General features: G+C 37.1%; 1 protein-coding gene across 1 annotated transcript in view; it reads right to left on the bottom strand.

Moving 5' to 3' along the window:
- Nucleotides 1-1,892: 1,892 nt before the first annotated feature.
- The window catches only part of Adad1 (adenosine deaminase domain containing 1), a 32,591-nt gene continuing 10,954 nt past the window's right edge, over nucleotides 1,893-23,529 (bottom strand). Inside the window, exons 6-12 of the mRNA XM_008849233.2 lie at nucleotides 23,299-23,424; nucleotides 18,939-19,062; nucleotides 16,366-16,536; nucleotides 13,470-13,699; nucleotides 9,226-9,463; nucleotides 5,505-5,637; nucleotides 1,893-2,051 (exon numbers count right to left, since the gene is read on the bottom strand). Coding sequence (XP_008847455.1) covers nucleotides 1,938-2,051; nucleotides 5,505-5,637; nucleotides 9,226-9,463; nucleotides 13,470-13,699; nucleotides 16,366-16,536; nucleotides 18,939-19,062; nucleotides 23,299-23,424 — 1,136 coding nt within the window. The 3' untranslated portion in view covers nucleotides 1,893-1,937. The remainder of the gene's footprint in view (nucleotides 2,052-5,504; nucleotides 5,638-9,225; nucleotides 9,464-13,469; nucleotides 13,700-16,365; nucleotides 16,537-18,938; nucleotides 19,063-23,298; nucleotides 23,425-23,529) is intronic.

Here is a 23,529-nt window from a genome sequence, read left to right on the forward strand (position 1 = left end):
GCCAATTCTAACTGAAATCTTGGAACGCTATCGAAGGGAACGTCACCTATATACAGGGTAGAATTTTTATTCAATGGAGTAAGATGGAAGTCTATGAGAAATGAGACCTTTCAAGGATGTGTAACTAATGTCCAGTTTCAGAATTTTTCCCACGCAGGTAATTTGTCCAAGGAACTGAGCAAGATGTTGCAAGGCAACTGGAGTAAAGACTTCGATAAAAAGATGAAAGAATTAAAAACAACAATTATAGATGTGAACAGCACCAGAGTAGAGATTGCCACGGTCTCCGATTGGCTTGAAGTCATCAAAGGAACTTTGGGGTTCCTGCAAACTTGGGGAGGGGTCGCCTTTTGGATTTGTCTCCTGCTTGGCATCTGCGGGGGGTTGATTTGGTGTATGTGCCGACTCAAGCGACAGCAACAGGCTCAGAATTTGGCCCTAGTTCAAGCTATGATTGTGTTAGAGCATGGTGCATCTCCCTCCATATGGTTAGACATGCTGGATCAGTAGTCAAAGATGGGTAAGGTTCCCTCACAGGCATACCAACCTAAGACAGACTGCCAGCCATGCTGCTGACCAGTTGATGACGGGTAAGGATGCCATGTAGAAGGGGACAACCTAAGACAGGCACGGTCCCTTAACCACTCTAATAAAACAAAAAAGGGGGAGATGTGGGAAACGGGCACGGCTGAAGCCTGCAAGATGGCGCCCTGGCACTTAGCCAAGCCCTGTGGCTCCCAGTTGTTTATCCCAGCTCACGCATGGGCACTAAGACTGATCACGCGTGCTCAGACTGACCAAGTGCATCAGCCTGCATGATCAGTGAGCCTCTACCTATCAGTTGCTGAGTCGCAGGCGTGCCACCCTGCTGCACGTGTACTCATTGGACAGTGAGTGAGGGATGGGCTTGGGGATTGTATATAAATGCTTCGGAAGTGCGCAATAAGAAGAAGCTTCTTGAACCCTTCCTTGGTGTACGTGTCGTTCTTCCTCGATTCTGCTGGACGGGATCGCAGTTCGCGGCAATGAGGGACAAACCTGAGAGCCAATAATAACTAATATATCTCTGACTGAAAATCAAGGGATAAGGAAAAAACACACAAATATGAAACAAACTCACAATTACACCAAAGATACAGACCCTAACTCAAAAGTGGCTAAGCTGTTCCTTTTCATATAACTGTAGAAAACAAAAAATTATAAAGCTCAACAATATTTTATTTCCCTATAAATTAGAAACCCATAATCTTAATTATAAAGAAATAAATTACATGTGGGATAAATAGATCCTATATGTTACTTGAAATGGGTAATCTTTTTAAAGCATTTAAAGCATATTCTGTTTATTAATCAGAATCATTTATTAGACTATTTCCTACCATGTTTAAGATTGTTATGTACTTCTATGTGCAGTTTATAATCATGAGCTCCACTGACTACACAGATGATGTTTTAGTTACTGGTTTTCTGTAACCTAGCATGGTGAGTGACAAGCATCATACACTCAGGTACCTTGCTGAACTAACCAGTAAGTGAATCGTAATTTTTATTCTAGACTTTCATTTTTAATTTTAAAAAACTATAGTGGGAAACCAGACACAATGTTAGATATTATATTTGTATGGACAAATTTAAAGTAAAAACAAAGGAGTAAACTACAGAAAGGCTGGTTTTTAAACTACTAAAGGCTATAATAGCTTTATGTCTGTAAAAGTAAAATGTCTACATGCTGAGTCAGGTAATTCTATTTAAAAAAGCAAAGAACTCTAATGTTCTAGTGTAAGTTGGCATAAGTACAAATCTTTAGCAATGCCTGGACACTGCTGATGCAGGAATTCTACTATGAAAGTGGAAAACCTCTGATATTTTAAAAACATTTTACCAGTCAAACACACCAGAAAATAAAAGCTTTTTAATATGACAGAGGGCTGTCTAATTCACATACTAAACTGCTCTATACAGGGAGACTTCACAATCCAGGAGCCGTAGCCATGCTGCTTCAGGTAGGACTTCAACAGTGCTTTAGCTTCCTGATAGGGTCCAGACATGCACTAGAGAGAGAGAAGTCAATTACATCAGATTGGCTGTTTCACCTACAAAGTAAACAATCGCAATATTGTTTAACTTTGCATTTAAAAAATTAAGGATGGTGTGGTAAGAATAGGAGGTAGGAACTGGCTAGGCAGTTAGGGTAAAAAGACCCCCAAGAAAAGTAGTCAGTTTCTTGGTTAAAACTCACAATGTCCTTGGGCCTCTTAGCAACATACTCCATTCCAAAGGCCAAAAATGTCAAAAATATTTGGGAGCTTTTATGTAATCCTTAAAAGATTTTAGGGTTACCTTTACAGAGAGGGGAATGTTAGAGTAGTCAAAAGCCCCATTAGAAAAAATAAATAAATCAAAGAAGAAAGAATAGATGAAGTTATCAGAAAAAAGTGATGGGAGATATGGGGGGAGTTGGAGGAGAGGGAGAGGGCATGGATTTGATCAAAACACCTTATACGCATGTATGAAATTCTCAATAAATTATTTATTTTAAAAATAAATAAATCCCAGGAAGACATAAAAAAACTAATGAAAAAATTGAATTCCTGTGATAATTTTTAAAAAATTCTTTCCCAGTACTCCTAAAAAGGCACTTTTGCTCCTTAACATTTTAATTAAGAGTAAACACATTCACTACAGAAAATGTGAATAGAAGAAACAAAAAAAGTAAATAAAATTATCTATAACAGCTAAACTATTGACAACTACAATTACTATTTTCCTGTGCTTTTAAAAAGCCACCTTTACTGAAGTGTAATTTACTTATCATACTGTTGGATTTTGATTTTAAATATCTTGCTAGAGCTTTTCAACATTTATGTTTGTGAATACTGTAATTTTCATTTACATTTATTCTTGTGGTGCTTTTGTTAGTTTAAGAATCAGGGTAGTACTGGCCTTGTAAGATGAGTATGGAAATGTTCTCTATTTTCAAAAGATATTTTATAGGATTTATATCATAATTTTGTTAGGTATGGTAGAATTTATTAGTGTCTTGTACTTTATATGGAAAAGACATTTTTTCTACTTTGTTATAAATATTCCATTTATTTTTGAGTCAGATTTTATTACTTATGTCTTTCTAGGTAATATGTCCATTTCATTTAACTTATTGACAGATGGCTCTCTGAAATCCTAAAAAACTGCTTGAGGTCTGTACTGATGGTATTTCTTCATTCTAGATTTTGATAATTTCTATTCTTATTTATTCTCTCTTACCTGCTTGTTCACTGAAGGATTAAATTTGTTGATTTCTTTCATGAACCAACTTTGAATTTCACTTATCTTTCTATTGGTTTTTGTTTCAAATTTAATTGATTTCCATGCTGATCCATATTATTTACTCCCATCTACATGCTTTTTTCACCTTTTTTCCAGTTTCTTGAATTGGAAGCCTAAATAACTGATTTTAGGATTCTTTTCTAATATAGTGTTGAAAGTCATATTTTCTCTAAGCATTTCTTTAATCATCCATAAATTTTAATATATTGTGTTTTTTACTCAGTCTAAGATAGTTCTTAATTTTCCTAATAGTTTTTTCTATGAACCATCAGTAATCTAGTAGTTAAGTTTCTAAATACATGGCAATTTCCAATATTTCCTTCTATTTTTCATTTGTACTTTAATTCCATAGTAGCTAGAACATACTCTGTGTAATTTGAATTCTCTTTCCTGTTATTACGTTTGCTTGCTTTCATTGTGAGCTCGGTATTCATCATGATGTACAGCTGCTATGGTCTCATCCAATTTTTTTAATTCTTATTTTTTACCTTTAAGTCTAGCATCCCAGTGGTCATCTTTATCTATATAGCTTAGAGATAAAATATTTTGATAAGAGCAGGCATCCTATTCAAACACATCAAATCTGTAAGGCTTCTGACTCCTTCTGATCAACTTGTATGTGGAGGGGTATATATTCAATATTGCATCTATTTCTCAAGTAACTCTTGGCTTTCATTCATCTCTGGTATTTTTTTATTTTTTATTTTATGTGTATGAGTGTATTGACTGCATGTATGTTAAGTATACCCATGTCATACAATGCCACAGAAGTCAAAAGGGGATGCTGAATCCCTGGAACTGGAGTTAGAATGGTGGTTTGCTGCACAGCGGGTGCTGGAATTTGAACTTGGGTCCTCTACAAGAGCAGTCACTGCTCTTAACCACTAAGCCATCTCTCCAGCCCCTCAACACTGCTGGTATTTATTGAGTCTGTCCTGTACATGACTAGTTTCCCGTCAGCCAGAGAATACAGAACTTATTCCAGCCTTTCCATAGCTTTTCATTTCTAAAAATCATCCTGGTATAAGCAGGTTTACCATTTACCTCCAACAAGGACTGCAACTTTGGGTCCTTTACCAAATTTACCAATTTTCCTATTCATTTTCTACCAAGTCTGGCACTTTAAATTGACAAAAATAACAAACTTTTATCCTCTATCCCAAATCAACCACTCCTTCAAGCAGTACATGTACGGCTTTTAGTGGCAGCTTCATTCTTGTAAAACTATACTTCTTGCTATTCAAGCTAGAGAGATGAAGACAGAATGAGAACAGCTCCTGGTAAGAGCACAAACTCATTATCTAAACTTCCTTACCTCACTAACTCATAAACTCATTACCTTCTAGCACTTTTTCAAGTATAAATAATTTTTGATGTTCTTATTTTTCTGCCTTTAATTCATTTCCAGAGTTGTGAAACGGTATTTTTGACAATTTTATTCAGTTTTGTATTTGTTTTTACAAAAAGGCCTGTGGCCTCTTTAAGTTACCAAAATTAGAAATGATCCAGAGAGCTTATGCTTAACTACATAGGCATATGTACACACATCTGTAGCTAACATATGTGCTTTACAGCTCAGAATTACACTTTCACCATTAAGGTACTCAGAAAGTTAAGAGACTTTCATACAATACTGTATTATTAAAATCAGATAATTAAAAAGTTATAATTAATACTTAGTAACAATAACATGACATACCATATTAAATGTAAACAATATTCAATAAGGGCTATTAGTTTAGTTCAGTGGTACCTACCACGTGCAAGCACTATTAACCACTGGGCTATCTCTCTACCCTCCCCCAAATTTTTTAAAAAGAAAAAACATTACATTATTTGTTAAATCAGGTCCGGGAATGAAAGTTTATATAGATATTTTGAATAATGAATTATTCAGGACTCTTAACATTCTATAGATAATAATTCCATATAGAAAAAGTTTATATATATTTGTTTCTCTGGGTATAACATAAAGATTTCAGGCAATATACTCAAAGTAAGTAATTACTACATTAAGATGGCTACTTTATTTCCATAGCGAATTCAGCATATTCAACTAAAATTCATCTTACCACTGTATAGTAATAGCTTATATTCAGAATTACTCAACAAATTTTTCCTGCCATCATAAATTCACCACATTACTGTCTTTAATTGTATTTCTATGACCACCTTACCTTAGCTGCATGGTATGTCCTAGCTTCAAGCAAATCATCCGTTTTAGCTTCTTTGGCAAGCAGATTAAATCGACTTAACATTGCAGCCTTACAAAGCCGACTTGCCATTGCCACACCACTTTTAAATGGGGAACTAGGTAGAAAGGAATGAAACATGAAGTAACCACCAGTTAATGCTTTATGCTGGCAATTGTAGGGAATTAAAATAGTTACTAATCCAAGGTATAAAAGCATTCTGAATATTTAATTACTTTCTGAAGCTAAGTTATCTTAAATTAGTTTAACTTTTAATTCTATCAAAAGTTAATTCAATTGCAGTTGGACATTCCTGCTCTTTGGAATAAAATTAATCTATGGTGATTACAATAGTGCTACCCCAGGACTGACTGGAAAAGAGCATGGATATACCTCTGGAACAATGACAACTACTGAATTTTGTCTGGATAATGGGTGACGTGGATAAATAAATATATCAAAGCTCATGAAATTGTACATTAATTCTCTGCAAGAAAATTTTAATTTAAAAAGCTATTTCATGGGGTAGAGAGATGGCTCAGTGCTTAAGAGCATAGGCTGTTCTTTCAGAGCACTTGGGTTCGATTCCCAGCACCCACATAGCAGCTACAAACCATCCTTGACTCCAGTTCCAGGGGAACCTGAAGCCTTCTTCTGATCTCTGTGGCATTGCATGACACAGGTGCACTCACATACATGCAGGTAATACACCCATACACATAAAATAAAAATAATAAATAAGTACTTTTTAAAAAAAAGCTATGTCACAACCTTCCATAAACGTGTATGTGAGCACACAGAGATATATTCATAATTTGTCTGTTCCTAATACAATTGGGTCTACAAATCATGAACCTTTTTGCTACTGTAACTTTTCTCTCTTATTATATCTTATTAGTTGTTCATGAGTCATATTATTGAAATTGTCAAAACCCTCCATCCTTCCTATTTTCCATGTACCTTTTCAGAGCCACCTATCCCCTTGAATTTGTGCTAGTCTTGTACATTTTTGATGAACAAAAAGACAATGTGCCACTTCTGAGTTAGGCCTCAGAGGACATTGTGCTCTTATTCTCTTGAGACTCTCACATGTTCAGGTGAGCTGGTTGGGATTAGCCTACTAAAGGGTAAAAGTACAGGCATAAAGAGCAGCTATCTAAGAGATCAACCAAACAGACTTTTTATCTGACCCACAGCTGACTCCAGATGCACGGAGAAAGGGGTTTAACCAGATCTAGAACCACCCAGCTGATCTAAAAGCTTACTGAGAAATAATGAATTGTTGTTTTACCTTTTGAGGCAGTTTATATGTAGCAAAAGTTAATATACACTCATGTATATGAAATGTACTGATCTCTGTGTATTCATTTCTTGCCACAATAGTTTTAGTAGTTTTTCAGTAAGTTTCTTGGGCTTTTCAGGGGAGTTGGGAGGAGAATTCAGAAGTAAATTCTTTGAGGTCCTAGGTTCACTCTTCTACATTCCCCAAAACAGGAGAAGTTTTACCTCCTCTTTTCCAGTATTTAATATCTCACTTCTTTCTCTTGTCCAATGTATTGAACATTACATAACAGCAGTAACAGTAAACAGTTATCTTGACATTTAATCACCAGTCATAACAATATTTTGAAGCCAATAAAGATGTATTTTATCCTGTCATAAACAATCTACTATTCTCTTTTTTACTGACTAGGCTTCTCTAAGAATGGTTGAAGAACTTTGTATATCCCCTTATAGAATATTGATATGAATAAATGGTGATTTTATCTAATTCAATAGATAAATTGTATTAATAGCTATCTTTTAAAATGTATTATTATTGTTATTTTTTTTCTTTTTGAGACAGGGTCTCCCTGTAGTCCCAGCTGACCTGAACTCACTATGTAGACCATGCTGGCCTTGAACTCACAAAGGTCCACCTGTCTCTGCCTCCCAAGTACTATTTTTATTTTTTTATATGAGTGTATTACCTACATGTAAGTGTGCCCATGTCATGCAGTGCCCACAGAGATCTGAAGAGGGTGTTGGATTCTCCTGAAACTGGAGTTATAGATGGTTGCTAGCTGCTATGTGGGTGCTGGGAATCAAACTTGGGTGCTCCTCAAGAATATCCAGTGCTCCTAACTACTGAGCCATCTTTCCAGTCCCTGGATATTTTCTTTTTAAAGATTTATTTTTATTTACATGTATGTGTATCTGCATGTGTTTGTGTCATGCATATGCATATGGCCCTTGCAAGTCAGAAGAGAGCATCAGATCTGGAGTTATAGGTGGTTGTGGGTGACTGATGTAGATGCTAAGAAGTGAACTCTGGTCTTCTGCAAGAGCAGCAAGTACTTTTAACTGGTAAGCCATCTCTCTAGCCCCTGGATGTTTTCTTTTTATACTTCAGTTTTGTTTCGTTTTTTAACTTTTAAAAGTTTCTTGAGATAAGAGTCTTTGAGATACGCCTCAAATATCTCACACATGCTACTTAAGTGCCCAGACTAGTCTAAATTCAAGATTCTCCTAATCCTTCATCCCTAGTGCTAGGATTAGCACCATTATACTAGCTAGGCCTTTTTTTGGTTTGTGATTCTTTTAGGGCTAAATTTCACATACAATAGATACATCCACTGCTTTGTAATAAGTTAGCAAGCATTTGGTCACAATAAATAAGTTCAATTAACTTCACATTTATTAATTTAATTTTGCAATTTTATTATTTTTTTCAGTAGTTTTAAAGTATCTTTGATAGAAAAATTAGCTTTGTTTAAATGTATGATTTTGAGTCAAGTTTATAATCCAAAGCCGAGACAAATTACTGATTCTGCCTAAGTATTCTGCAAGTATGCTTGATTTTACCCTTCTAAAATAACAATATACTTGATGGTATTCATGCTGAGAAATAGTTGTATGTTGACTTAATTAAACATGCCCTTCAAAAGCAAAGATATTTTAACCATATATACTTAAAAAATAATCCAGTGAGTTTAATTAGGGCTGCTTGCATGTTCATGGGTGAGGCTATTTACTGGATCATAGGAAATTTACCATAGTTATACTCTTGAAGAAAAATGACTTCCCCTTCCTAGCATTAAGCATTTAAACTTTTAACATTATTCATTGCTCATTTTAAAAGTATATTCACACTCTTGGAAGAGTTTTAGTTTTATTTGGTAAGTGACAGGATTATTACAAAGAAATATCTAGACGGCATAGAGCATTATGGATAGGGACAATGCCATTAGATAAAAATGCCTAGATTAGAATCCCAGTTTACAATCCTTACTATTCAGGTGACCTCAGGTAAAATTTTGGAAAAATCGCACACAACGTGCAGGGCTGTTACAATGCTACAGTGGAAATTGATTATCAGGTCCCACAGTTCTCACAGCCAAGTGTTCACAATATTTGGGGTAGCATGTGAAAAAAGAACAGATTCCTGAGTCCCGGACCCGGAAACTCAGATTGAAAACAGATCATATGATTCTAATGCAAAATGATACCTGAGTAACTTTTCAATCCAGTATATAACTTCCCTAGGCCTACTTTCTTACTAGAAAAAAAAGCATTTGTAATTAATATGATATCAGCAACATAGTCACACTCAATAACTATTCAGAATTCAAAAATGATATCTCAAATTCTTGGAGCAAAAATTTCAGTCAAAATGCCTTCTTTTGCTTCAAATATGATTTTTTTAAAAGAAAGTAATAATTCTAACCTTTCAGTGATCTTCCCACTTAGGCCATCCACGATCTCCAAAGAATTGTCCCCTTGTGCCCAATTCAAACTGAGAGATTTATAGTCCAGGTTTATTTGTAGCGGATACGCAGTAGGCACTAGGCTAATATGAGGTCTGTTGACCAAGTAAAACATTGGAAGTTTTGAAGTTAGTACATCATCAATACGTTGGTTTATTGTGATTTCTAAGCCTCTAGTGTCATTGCAACTCCCATCACCTAGAAAAACAAAGCATATTCAGAAATTCAGTATCAAAGAAAAGGCTGTACCAAAAAAGTAAAGATAAGTAATAGATATGTTAGCTGGAAACAATCCCAAGATCATTTCTCTTTTAATCTTCTCTTTCCTATTTTAGCCTCTTAGCAACTACTTCCATATATTTTTCCAGAATCAGGACAAGGTAATGATAAAATTTCCATTTAAAGAAGACTCAACAAGAAAATAATGAAGTAATTCTATTGAATAAAAGCAGAGAACCAGTGCTGTCCCAGAAAGAAAATGATACTATTCTTCAGGGTTTTGCTAGAGAGAACCTGTTCATTCTTCTTCTTGATTTTCTGGTTCCACCATGAAATCAACATCTGAGCAACACACAAATCTGACTGCTGTTCAAAGTGACTTATGTTCCCATGCCTGAAGACTGTACATCACAACTGTTCTAGGGTCACAATGCTCCAATTTCATAACACAAAGTAATTCAAAGAATGATGGTTAGAATTAAGACAAGTATGAATAGCTTTGAATTCTCACAATTAATATAGTTGAAAAAAATGCAACCTTACTGCAACTTTCCTGGCAGGAGTGAAGATATGCTAAAAAGAGATGCTTGTGTCACTCACTCTGGCTATCTGAGTACTGAAACAATAGGCCCCAGGAGATCGAAATTTCCCAGGAATGCTAAGAGAAAGAAAAGACTGGGGGTTTGTTGGAGGTGGGGGAGTCACACAGTTTTGACAATTTGTCAGACAAACTTGTAAGCGAAACTAGAGTTGAGACAATGATGGGCAGAACCACACCCCAAAAGGCACTAGCTAGTTATGCAAACCTCTGGCCCTCTATTTAAACTCATGCCTCATGTCAAAGACTCTGAACATGAATTTGGGGAGTTATTGGACTCATTGTTCCTCCTCTTAATAGGGTCACACTGAATTTCCTTTTTCTGTTTTGCATTATTATCTGTTTAATTAGTCTGTTAAAGACAGGCAGCCTAGCCTAGCTTATTAAGGCTGCCAGTGCTCAGGATCTGGCTCTAACAATTCTGGGAACATTAATATATAAAACAGTGAGCTTTAGCCTTTAACGGCCATGCTATCCCTCCAGCCCGATCTTCCTAAAACAAGGGACTCTAGATAGACTGACTAGACTTAGTGGACAGACTTGCACTGGGGAATGGTTGGGAACACTGACAAACCAGTGGCCCTTAACAGGGATAACTGAGTATCCCTGGGCTGGGGGGGGGTGATGGAAAGGTACCAGTGGGGATAGGGGTGTATAAAGATGATTAAGATTGTCTGAGCTGTTCTGTATGAAATACACAAAAAATCAATTAAAAAATTGTTGTGGAGAGAGAGAAACAAACAAACAAATAAAAACCAACGAACCAACTAACCAAGCAAACAAACAAACAAACAAAAAAAAAACAGGCTGAGTTTGGGTCAGAGGTGTAGAGGTGTAAACCAGCAAAAGCAGCATTCCTCCATTATCTGTGCTCCAGGTTTCTGGCCTGAGTTCCTGCCTTGACTTCCTTCAGTGATGACTATGACCTGGGAGTTGTAAGATAAAATACCCCCCCACCTCCCCAAAAAAGCAGTGAGCTAGGGAATAGAGAAATGGCTCAGTGATGAAGAGCACTGGCTGCTCTTGCAGAGGACCTGGGTTTGGCTCTCAGAACCCACAAGTGACTGTCAACTGTCCATTAACTCCAGTTCCAGGGGATGATGTGCTCTTCTGGCCTCGACATAGGTGTACTTACATACATGCAGGCCAAACACAAAAAAAACAGAAAAAATTTTAAGTGAGCTGTATCAAACTTAAAATAGAGAGAAACACTCATCTCTATTTTAAAAATAGTTTTAAAATCAGTCTCTTCAGATTTTCACACATACAAAAAAAAATCATTACACATGTACCATTAGATGTATTTCACAAATAGTTTTATTTCTGTATTATTGAAATTACTGAGATGGTTATTAGGATATACTCAGTATGGTTATCTAGAAGCTTTAGAAAGATACCAAAAACAGATGAGCTGCTTCTAACATCATAAGGAGGTAGAGGCTTCCAGGCCACTGGAGGCTTGCTCATGTGAGCCTGCGGCAGTGGTGATTTTGAGCTCAGGACCCATGTCAGCTCAATTAAACAAGGGCCCAAAGGGGAGATAAGAAATAGGCGGCGGGCCAGCACTAGACTGAGAACTATTTGAGACTGATTGCTGGTGGGTGAGGTAGAGTATGTCTTACATATGACCACTGGATGTGCTGACTAGATTCCAGCAGATGCATTTACACTGAAGGACATTTGAGCACAAACACCTGAATGATGGGACTCAGCATGTATGGCAGAGAGCATAGGATTTGATAGGGGGATGGGGGAGGCATGGATGATGGATGGGGAAGGGGGTCTGGATTTGAGTGAGAAATGTATGAAATTTAAAAAGCTCAATAAAAAAGGAGTAAAGATCTCAAAAAGCATAACACTGAAAAACCAAATCAACCAATAAGTGAGCAAATGAATAATTTTCAAAGAAATGCAAATTGCCAATAATATGAAAAAAATGCTCAGCCTTCTTAGCCCTTAGAGAAACGCAAATCAAAACTGCTTTGAGTTTCCATCTCACTCCAGTCAGAATGGTTATCATCAAGAAAACAAATGACAACAAATACTGGTAAGGATGTTGAGAAATAGAAAACACAAAATACACTGCTGGTAGGAACATAAACTGGTACAACCACTATGAAAATCAGTATGGAGGGTCCTCAAAAATCTAAAATTATCAATACCACATGAGCCAGACTTGGGTATATAACCAAAGAAATCTAAGCATGTCACAGAAATACTTGCACATCCATATTTACTACAGCAGCATATACAATACCCAAGATATAGAACCTGCCTCGATGCCCTTAACAGATGGATATTTTCTCATATGCAGAATCTAAATTTTTATACATATATACACACATAAAAATATGTATGTGTACACACATGTACACACACAACATGAAAGTCAAAGGGGGACCAGCAGGATGGGTAAAGAGGGAAGGGGAGGAATGCAATTAGTGGGTAACGGGAGGTATGAGCAAAATACAATGACGCAAAATACTATGACATCCATCTATCCATTACTTGGTGTGCCAAAATGCATAAAAAGAAAAAGAAAAATCCTACAGAAATGCATAGGGCATATGTGCATCAAAATGCCATAATAAACTTTATTATTTTGAGCTTTAACTTAAAAAAGCTGGACGTGGTGGGGACCTCCTTTAGTTCCAGCACTCAGGAGGCGGAGGCTGGTAGATCTCTGTGAGATGGAGGCCAATCTAGTCTTCACAGTGAGTTCCAGGCTAGCTGGGGCTACAAGGATACCCTGTCTCAATCCCCACCCCCTGCAAAGAGAGCCCCAAACTATCTGTCACTGAGATACCTAGAAAGCCATTCAAATATTAATTCTTGGTCTCCATAAGACGACAGAAGTCATATCACAGTAAGCCCGATTTCTAGTTACAATGAAACAAACAGCTTGTAGCTGGAAAATTACTCATTCCTCCGAAAAGAGTGAGCTTACAGAGAGTAAGCCAGCCAGGGGTGAGCTGAGGAGCACCCTGGGAAGAGGGATGGAGAGTGAGCACACAGAGTCAGCTGGGGCCATATTGGAACTCAGGGAGCGACCAGGGGAGTAGTGGCAGGCTTGAATGGTGCTTGGGTTATGAGAAGCCATTTCTTTTTAAGTCATCCCCTCACAAATGTCACATAAACTCTGCAAAACCCAAGATAGAAATGTGTTATGCCAGTTTTGTCCATCCACATCAGGACCACAAGACCCTGGTGACTGAGGGCCAGTCTCCCAGAGGACGGGAAGGGAAAAATTTAGTGAAACATAGTTCAATAAAGCAATGGGTCTGTTTTTTAACATTAATTTTCATGTGTGCCAAAGCTGACTTTATGCTGGTAAGTAAACACAGGAAATTTCTTTACTGAACATGGCCAGAATGTGCTGAAACTCACCAATGAGTATACTGTTGATATAAACTGGCTGTATAAAGTGACTCAGCAATGCTCCCTGTACACCAAGTACTTCCCATCTTGTCAGCTTGTCACTTGAAGACATACTGTTTACTCTATTAATCCTGTCTGCAGGACAGTAAACAGTCAAATAAATTTTGCCTTCAACGGCCACATGGAGACTCAGTTCTTCATTGGCTTCAAATGCAGAAATAGAATGTGGATTAAGGCGTCTAGAGAGAGAGAGAGAGAGAGGTTTTATTTAAAAAAAATTGATAAAGTAAAATGTGCATGTTCCCTAGTGAACACTCTATCAGGTTTAATATACCAGCACACACTTAATTCTGGTAACATAAACAGATTACAAACATAAAGCAGGAACGGAATGACCATCCCATAAAATTAATGCAAAACACTTAGAGCTTCAGCATAATTTTCATATTATCATTATTCGAAAAGAATGTTAAAAATTGAATACATAAAACATAAAATGTCCCTTAAAAACTAAATGATAGGAAGATCATGAGTTCAAGGCCAGCCTTGGCTATATAAGACCCTGTCTCAAAAAACCCAGTAATACAAGTGATGAAGGTCTGTTTAGGTTTGTTATAGATAAAGGATGAGACAAAAATAATATACACATAATCTTAAAATATCTGTGGTCATAGCTTAGTCAACTAGTTTAAGGAACAAAATATAAATCTAGTCAAGGTTTATCTGGGACTATTTGGTTCTTTACCTAAACCTTATCTACACAGCACATGATAATTAAAAGTATCAGACTGGTGAAACTAAACTTATTGGATGTTTAACAGCCATATTTTAAGGCCTATACTAATGTGGTCAGAAGGACTTAAAGGATAGTTTTTGCCCCTTGCCCTCCAAGGTCAACCAAGTTCCAGGGGACTACGGAATATCTCTCAAATTGTCCTGTAAATGTGGTGAGCTACCTGGACTCTTGTTCAGAGGGGACATGGAGACCCCATGAGATGGACTTGAACCAGTGTTCAGTCTACAAAGAGGAGGGTCAACTTAGAGGAAACATTCATGCTTCCAAGTAAAGCCAAACATGGTAGAGCAGGACTTTTGAATTATCTTCACAAAGATGGAACTGGTAAAAGAAAGGAGCCAGGAGCTCCTCCTAAGCCCATGAGGCCCCTGAGGAGCAGATCTTCAAATAACCTTAAGTGTAAAAATGAATTGATTTATTTGGGCCAACTGTATGGTCTTAAAATACCCAAAAGGAAAGTCTAACTGAAGAGTAAAGTCATCAATATATTTCTTTAAGAGTTCAAGGGATTGCACTTCCCAGACATTAGGCTTAAGTCTATGTAAAAAGTTATTTAAACAATTATTTCTCATTGATGATTTTGTTCCTAACCAGAAAGTGCTGCTCAGATGTAAGACTTCAAATCTTGGTCTCCAGTTCTGTAGTGCCCACCTGTAGCTAAGAGAGACAACCAGCTATTGTTCTAAAATGATGGATAAATTTGTTTTCTCCCCCTATTTAGAAGGCTTTTGAGAGGGAAGTGACACTGATTCTAACCACTCCAGCAGCTATCAAAGTACCTGAAAGTAAATCCTGAATCCATCATTCTAGCGTCCAGCCTTGGAAGACAACAGAAAAATGAGGAGGAACCCAATACAGGGATGTTTTTGGAAGCCCTTGTCAAGAAATTCCAATGGACTCTCATATGAACGTTTGAAAATTGCCCTGATCTGACTTTTTTCTAGTTCCCTGTCTAGAACTTGTAATGCTAATTCCTCTTGCCTTTACTTCTCCTTCACATCTCCCATTAATGATTCAAGGACTTTCTTTTCACCTTAGAGATAAGAGTTACTCAATTTGGAAGTCTTTTAGATAGACCCACTGAAGGGACACTCCAATTGCCTCACCCTGTGTCCTTTTTCAGCATGGAAGAAGCCAGAGCAGTCTGAGTCCTGACTCCCTATCGGCAATTTGGGTAACTACTTCAGAGGATGGTGTGATAATAATAGGAGGTAGCAATTGGCTAGGCAGTTAGGATAAAAAGACCCCAAAGAAAAGTAGCCAGTTTCTTAGTCAAAATGTCCTTGGGACTGTTAGCAACACACTCTGTTCCAAGTCCAAAAATGTCAAAAGTATTTGGGAGTTTGTATCTAATCCTTAAAAGATTTTAGGGTTACCTCTTCAGAGGGGGGAATGTTAGAGTATGCAAAAAGCCCCATAAAAATAAATGAAAGAAGAAAAAAAATAGTAATAACAATAATTTTTTATCTTGTCATAATTTGTAAGCTCTTTCCTTCTTCCATTTGAAAAAAACATTTAAACCTACAAAATAATGAAATGGAAAAAGAAGATTTTATTCAGGATACAGAAAAATATTAATAAAATCTAAAGTTATTTTTCTTCAATTTTCTCTCTATATAGCACCGATTTTCAAAGCTTTCACTGAAGTCTTATAAAAATATTGCCTATGGTTATCTCTAGGGAGCCAAATTTGTGGCAAATTTTCTTTTCTTCACTGTGCTTATCTGTACTGTTCAGATCTCACATTACTTGATATTATTCATTCACTAAAACAGTAACATTCTGACACTGAGTGAAGTTTTTGTCTCCTGTATTTGAATATACACACTGCATAAATCCATACTTTCCTCAAGTGTGTGAAATCTTAAAAGTAGAAAGGAGATTTTTCAGTAGGATATAAAAGAACCTGCTGAAGAGCAGGGGATTTAAGTCTAGACTAGGGTGAGTGGGAAGGAGGGAGAGACCTGTGGCCCTTGAAGTTCACAAATAACTCAAGGCTATAGGGAGAAGGTGAACATACTTGAGTTTACTTGTTCTGTTTGCTACAAAGATTCAGAAGACATGCAGCGGCATCCTATTATCCTTTAAAAACAACTTCATAACACTTACAACTGTGACTTAATCTGGGCTGATCCTTTAGGCAACTGGTTCATGTAGAGGTAGATGTTGATATTCTGTTTCAGAGTAAGTAGGTTAGAAGCTGGTTCCATACAAAATATTGACTTTTCCATCATAGCAGGATTTTTGCTATAGAAGAGTAGCAGCTGCCTATAAAAGTACCTAAAATAAATGTTGTAACTGTTTATAAAATTTATTATAGATATAGATATATCTTAATGTCAAAAGTTTTGATATCCATAAGAACCTTAAAATAACCTTAGCTTTATTTAGTGAAAAATTAAGTCCCCCAAGAAGTCCTCACACTGGACTGACCCACAGCTTGTATGCCTTGGTCACTGTTCTACTTTCACTTCACATTTGAGTCTTCACCTATCATATCCTGCAAAAGACTCATTTCTCCAGATTGCCCCCTGCTTCCTAAAACAGAGGAACAGCCAAAACAGAGGAACTTCCTTTTCTCTATCAAAACAAATCATTCCTACCATTTCACCACTAACAACAACAGTGGCTCCTGTTTCTTGGTGGTGTCGAAGAAAAATCCAAGAGCAGAGAATCAATACAGTGAATGCCACAAGTTGTACTAAGTGAAGTGGACCTCCTAAAAGGCAGCAACTAATCATATCAGGGACTAATACTACTTTGCTTAAAAAAATTGTAGTTTTAAGGTATATTCCATTTATTCCCAGCACCAAAAGTACATAATAAAATACTAATCACCAGTGTATATAACAGTGTCAAGCATGAGAAGAAATATACACACAAGAGGGAGCATTAAAAGGCCAGAAATGGGTTGGAGAGATAGCTCAGTGGTAAAGAGCACTGGCTGCTCCTGCAGAGGACCTGGGTCCAATTCCCAGCATCCACATGGTAGCTAACAACCATCCATAACTCCAGTTCCAAGGGATCTGACACATGCTGACCTCTGTGGGCATGGCATGACACAGGTTTGCTTACAAACATGTAGGCTATACACTTGTACACATAAAATAAAAATAATAAATAAAAGAGGCCAGATAATTCTATTAGCAATGTCCTTATAGGCTTCTCCAATGACTCTATGTGCATGTGCATGCACATGTAGCAGCCAGGGCAGGATGGTTGGTGTCTTCCTTTATCTGCCTTCCCCTTATTGCCTTGAGAAAGAGTTACACTGAACCAGAAACTCAACATTTATCGTAGGCTACCTGGCAAATAAGCTTTCAGGATCTGCCTGTCTCCATTCCCCAATTCTGAGATCATGTGCACATGGAGACATACCTGGCTTTTTAAGTGAATACTGGGGGTTTAAACTCAGATCTTCATGCTTGCAGAGCAATCCCACTTACTGATTGAACTATCTTTCCAGCCCCTTTCTCTAATAACTTTTAAGATTATAGGAGTCTTTCTTTACTACTTGCATTTTTCATAAAAAACAAATTTGCTTTAAAATACTCCAGCAAATAAAACACTATAACAAAAAGTAAGAATGCAGAGATTAAACAAAAATAGTAGAATGCTGACAACTGTTGAAGCTAGATGACAGAATGCATCATCTTACTTTGACTTGTTGGAAAGTCTGTAAGAAGTAAGCTCAATAGCTTAAGAGAATCAAAAACTGGTATACATTATTGAAGGTAACACTCAGTGCCTGCTCATGCTTTTATGTGAGGAAACTTCTAAAGAGAACATTCTTGGCCTGTCTCTCCCACTGGCTACTCATTCCTCTTATGAGGAGCAGAATAACTAGCAAAAGAATGAGGCATGTCAGCTCAGCCTTTTTCTTTCTCTGCAGTATCTGATAGCCTGAAGGATACCTTATTTAAACTCTACTAAACAGACTATGGCATGGACCTTGTAAATGGAAACATGTCAGTTTCTGGTGCTGCCCTTGGATAAGTATAACGAATTTAGAAGTGAAATAAAATCAAATGTACTTTGTGCAAAACAAAGGCTACACTTTCCATAAACTTTAATCATTAAAAGATTGTATTTCAAGCCAGGCTTGGTGGCACACACCTGTAGTCCCAGCACTTGAGAGGCAGAGGCAGGTGGATCTCTGTGAGTTCAAGGCTAGCCTGGTCTACATAGTGAGTTCCAGGACAGCTGGGGCCACCCCAGGAAGACCCTGCTTCAAAAAAAAAAAAAAAAAAAAAAAAAAGATTGTATTTCAAATTAAAGAAAAATTGTAGGACTCTTAAAACTTAGTTCACAAAGACTTAGTAATGAAGTCACTAAACTCTACATTAGACATTGTAGTTACCATGGTAGATTACGATAAGCAACAGGAAAATAATCAGATGATTTGGATAAAAGGCTGACATAACTTTTGTTCCATTATCAGTAAAATTCCACTTGTAAATAGAGATATTTCTATGTAGTTACTAGTCTGAGAGTATTACTATCTGAAGGCATTAAATGTATCATGGGCATGGTGGTACATGCCTGTAGTCCCAGCACTCAGGAGGCAAAGATAGGTGGATCTCTATAAGATTGGTTTCCATAGTAAGTCCAGGCCAGCTGGGGCTACAGGAAGACCCTGTCTCAAAAAGACCAAAAATTAAAAAAAAGAAATTATCCCATACCTAAGGAGAGACCTTCTTGCTGTAACAACAGCATGGGTGTCATGCAGCACTCTTCCATTTGGCTTGATGCACTGACTGTAATTGAATTCACCTGTGCCTAAAGCCACAACTTCATGATGTCCAGCTAAAAGAAAATGTAAACGAGAGCAAGTTATGCTAACTTCCCTCTTTCCTAGCCCCAAATCCACATTTATCCCCTATTTTAAAAACAATTTTATTTATGTGTATGCATGTGTCTCTGTGTGTATTCCAGTGTCCAAGGAGGTCAGAAAGTGTTACATTCCCCTGAAGCTGGAGTTACAGGTGATTTTGAGCCACCAGATTTTTACCAATCTGCTCAAACTCTATAAACTGATTTGTAGATTTTTCTTGTACTGAAACTGATTTGTTCTAAATAAACATGATCTTTAAGTGTTTCGCAGTAGCTTCACTCCATTCATATTTGGCTGAGTCCCACTCAAAATTCCAAGGTCTGAAATATGCAATTCTCTCAAATCCTAAGTATGAGGCCATTCAGTAGCCTAATGACTTGTTCACTGCCCTGCCCTAGAAAAAAAAATCCCTTCTGAATATCGTCTTCAGTCTATCTTCTGTGTTGATGATTTTAGAAAATCTCTAGACCACCTTTCAAACAAGGTTCAATTCAAGGACTTACTAATTCAACAAAATTTAGAAATTTCCTACCAGCCCCAATAGATGCTAGTTAGCATTTAAATGTTGAACAAGACATATTCTCATCAAGCTCCCTGCAGGAGACAAAGAAGGAAAAAAAAAGGGGGCTAAACAAATCTCACATTGTAATAAGTGCTTTGAAAAAACAAACAGGGAGTTGTGAGAAAAAAAAAAGTAAGAGGAACGGCTATTGATGCAAGGCAGGTACCAATTTTTTTCCAAATAATCTGAGGACAGAAAGGATATTTCAGTCAAAAGAAATAGCACAATGTATCACCTTGAACATAAGCAGCCAGGCAAAGCTGCTCCAGGAAGAATGAAGGGAACAACATTAGGTAAGGTCCAGTAAAGGGCATATCTCATGTTAAAGAAACTGTGACTCTTACTCAAGAGCTATGGGGAAGCTGCTGAAAACAAGGGAACAAAACCATTAGAAGCTATATTTCAATTTCTCCTTTTTTCATAAAAACATAAACAACTACAAAAGGCAACTCATAGATTAGGAGAAAGTATTTGCAAGTCACATGCCAAATAAAGATTTAATATCCTACAACTCAATAGATTTAAAAAATTAAGAGTCTGCAGAATGCTGGTCCTTTGACAGAGCTCCTATATTAATCTACACCAGGGCTCAGGGACCATTGCAGAAGAGGGGGGTGGAAAGATTTTAAGAGCCAGGGAGGAGGTGCATGACCATATGGAAATAGAATCCTACAGGTCATATGAAACTACAGCAATGGCATCAGCATGCACAAGATCCATGCAAACTCAAAGCAGAAAAAAAAAACCAGCATAAAACTAGGGAAATGAAGAGCAGACCCCAATCTTAGCTGAAGAAATATTGGCGATTGATTACAGCTGGGTGAGGAAGAGCTGATCTTCCTAAAGTGAGGGACTCTAGATAAGCTGAATAGACCTCAGTAAATGAACTTGCACTGAGGAACATCTGGGGACACCAACTTGACCTTAAGAAAAATGAGAGAATGTATCAATTCCAGTGGGGGGGGGTGTCTACAGAATGGTGCTAGTGGGGAAGGGGGTATAAAGATGATTAAAATTGGTTGAGATGTTCTTTATTAAATACACAAAAATTCAATAAAAATTAAAAACAATTTTTTAATTGGCAAGATTTTTGTATAGGCATTTTTTGAGGAGGACATGCCAACACGTATATTTTTGAAACGGTGTGTGATATTTAACACATATTTATCATCTCAGAAATGTAAATTGAAACCACAATGAGATATTCTCACATTTTCTACTGGGGTGTTATTTTCAAATAACAAAAGGCAAGTTTTGTTTAGGCAAGTGAAGAAAAGGAACAGTAAGACACTGGCGGAGAGATGTAAGTTGGTACAGAAGTTACAGAAAGTTGAAATTCCCTAACAAAAAATAAAACTTCTATGTGATTCAGCAATCTCAGTTTATATTACAAAGGAAATGAAAATAAGATCCCAAAGAGATATCTGAACTCCCATGTTCATAGCTACATTAGTCGTAATAGCCAAAGTACTTTAAAGTCTGTCAACAGATGAAAGGATTAAAAAAATGGTGTGCATGTTTACCTCACATTGTATATAATGCAACATTATTCATCCATTTGCAACAACATAATTGCACCTGAAGACTGTGCTACATGAACCAGGCACAGACAAATATATGTGGAATCTGTAAAAGTCAAATAAAGGCTAAAAAGATAACCATTATTAATGGTCAGGAACTGGAGGGCTAGAGAGATACTCGTCCAAGGGTCTAATCTTGCAGTTTAAAAATGAGTAAGATCTGGAGACCTAACGCACAGCATGGTGACTACATTTAGCATTTAACAACAGTTCATCATATTCTTAAACTCTGTGGCTGATACCGTGGGGAGGGACACAGAAAGAGAAGGTAAACTCAAGAGTGTTGGTGTATTAGGTATGACAAAATTATATTTAATGTTTCTAGAAAGTTGAGTGAATGATAAAAATCTATTGGATTCTACAACATGCTGGCAATGGGGTAGCTTTGACAGGAAGTAAAGAGAAAAAACACTGAGTTGGAGTAAATAGACAATGACTAGTTTCTTAATGAAGTTTAGCTATAAAATCAAGCAAACAATGTCTATGGGTTTAAGGAGGAGGGGCCAAGGTTTAAAGGAGAAGCTTTATTTCTAGGACAAGTTTGGGAAGCCAGCCTTTATAGACTACTGGAAATATGAAAGCACAGGCATATACTATTTAGGAACTCCTTGGCAGACTTGGTTGTCATTCTCAAGAGAGGAGTGTGACCTTGTGAATGTTGTATGTGCATCAACAACCAGGTCTATAAACCTCTCCATTAGTGGAATTATGTATGTCAAGGTAAGTTCTGGAATGCAACAGTGGAGTTATAATGAGATAGTATAGCTAAGAACTCAACTTATTTCTCAACTCTGTTACTTGATCTGCAATGCTTCTGGGAGACATTCAAGTCTGACAAAGGGAAAAAAGATAATCAAAAGAAGAAATCCTCAAAATGTGAAGAGGACTCGAAGTCAAACTTAAGTGACAGGGTTAGCCTTTAAGAGATCCTTCCTCCACTGTTGCGACCCCCTCAGGACTCAGGGATCCCGGGAATAAGTGCAGAAGAAATCATGACACAGGGGATGCAGTGGAGTGTGAACCAATGCATGTTTATTCTAAGAAGCAACCTTATTTATAGTAAAAGAAGAGGAAAAGAAAATGTTCTTCTCAAGCCAAATTATCTCATCCTGATATTTACAGTACCTTCATGTTCCTAGGGCTCAACTCTTTTTGGAATCTTATCTGTCCTTCTGTGCTTGTTAAACAACATTCTGTTCTTATGAATAACTTTATTAGCTACACACCTTTATTACATAAGATGACTTAAGTTTAACAGGGTTCAAGGAACAGTCAGTCTCATGATAAGAATAACTTCAGGCCAAGAACACTCAAGTCCCCAGGGAGGAAGCATTCTTCCTCCTTACTCTCAATATGCCAAGAATAACTGAGGCCTCTTGTTTCAGCTCTGAGTTGATTTGGGATCAGAGATCAGACCTTCACACTCCACTGTCACAATACAGATGGTGATGCAACATGGGAAGTATGTAAGGTGGCAAGGGAGAAAGCACATTGGATTTAATAGCTGCTTCTTCATTTACTTGCACGGGTGTGTATGGGTATACATGCCTGTGTACAGAGGCCAGAAGAGCATGTCAAGTGCCCTCTGTACCTGAAGCAGCATCTCTTCCTGAACCTGGGGCTTCTTTCTCCACTAGGCTGGAAGCCAGTAAGCCCCAGCAATCCTCTGGTCCCCATTCCCCTTGGAAATGTTGATACAGATGTTTACAGGGAACACCCAGCTTTTCTTACTTAAAAACAAAAAAGATGATAATTTTTATAGCTCCTTTTTCAGTGTCTGCTATAAGGATTAGAGGTGGAGATAGTAGTGGCTCTGGTAAGGTTAAGTTAAAAATGTTAAGCCTTTCACCATTCTGCAGTTCTTTGTTGGCTCCTGGTCAGTCTGTGTAGTTTCTCTCTACCTTTGAGATTTGTATTTAATGACTCGCCTACCAGAAAAGATCACTTCAAATCAATGCATCATCACTGTCAACAGAGGCAAAGACAGTTAACCAAATATTACTAGAGTTCAAAGCATTAAGATATTAATTTTTATGCAATAACATATCCAAAACACATGGACTTACCTCTTTCAATTATAAAAGCAGCCAATGAACTGCTACATTTCAGATACTGTAAGTGACTAGAAATTAGCTGACTAAAAGTTTCTTTAACAAGCTGTGAAATCTTTGCATACTGGACTTGTCTCCCTTCTAGAAAAAAATAAAAGGCGGTATAAATTTGAGAAATGTTCTTTTTCCAAGAGACATCTCATTATTTTCTTAAAATCAGATTAGTTATTAATATATAGATATATA

This window comes from Nannospalax galili, unplaced genomic scaffold, assembly GCF_000622305.1.
Source record: "Nannospalax galili isolate Female #2095 unplaced genomic scaffold, S.galili_v1.0 scaffold64, whole genome shotgun sequence".
NCBI lineage: Eukaryota > Metazoa > Chordata > Mammalia > Rodentia > Spalacidae > Nannospalax > Nannospalax galili.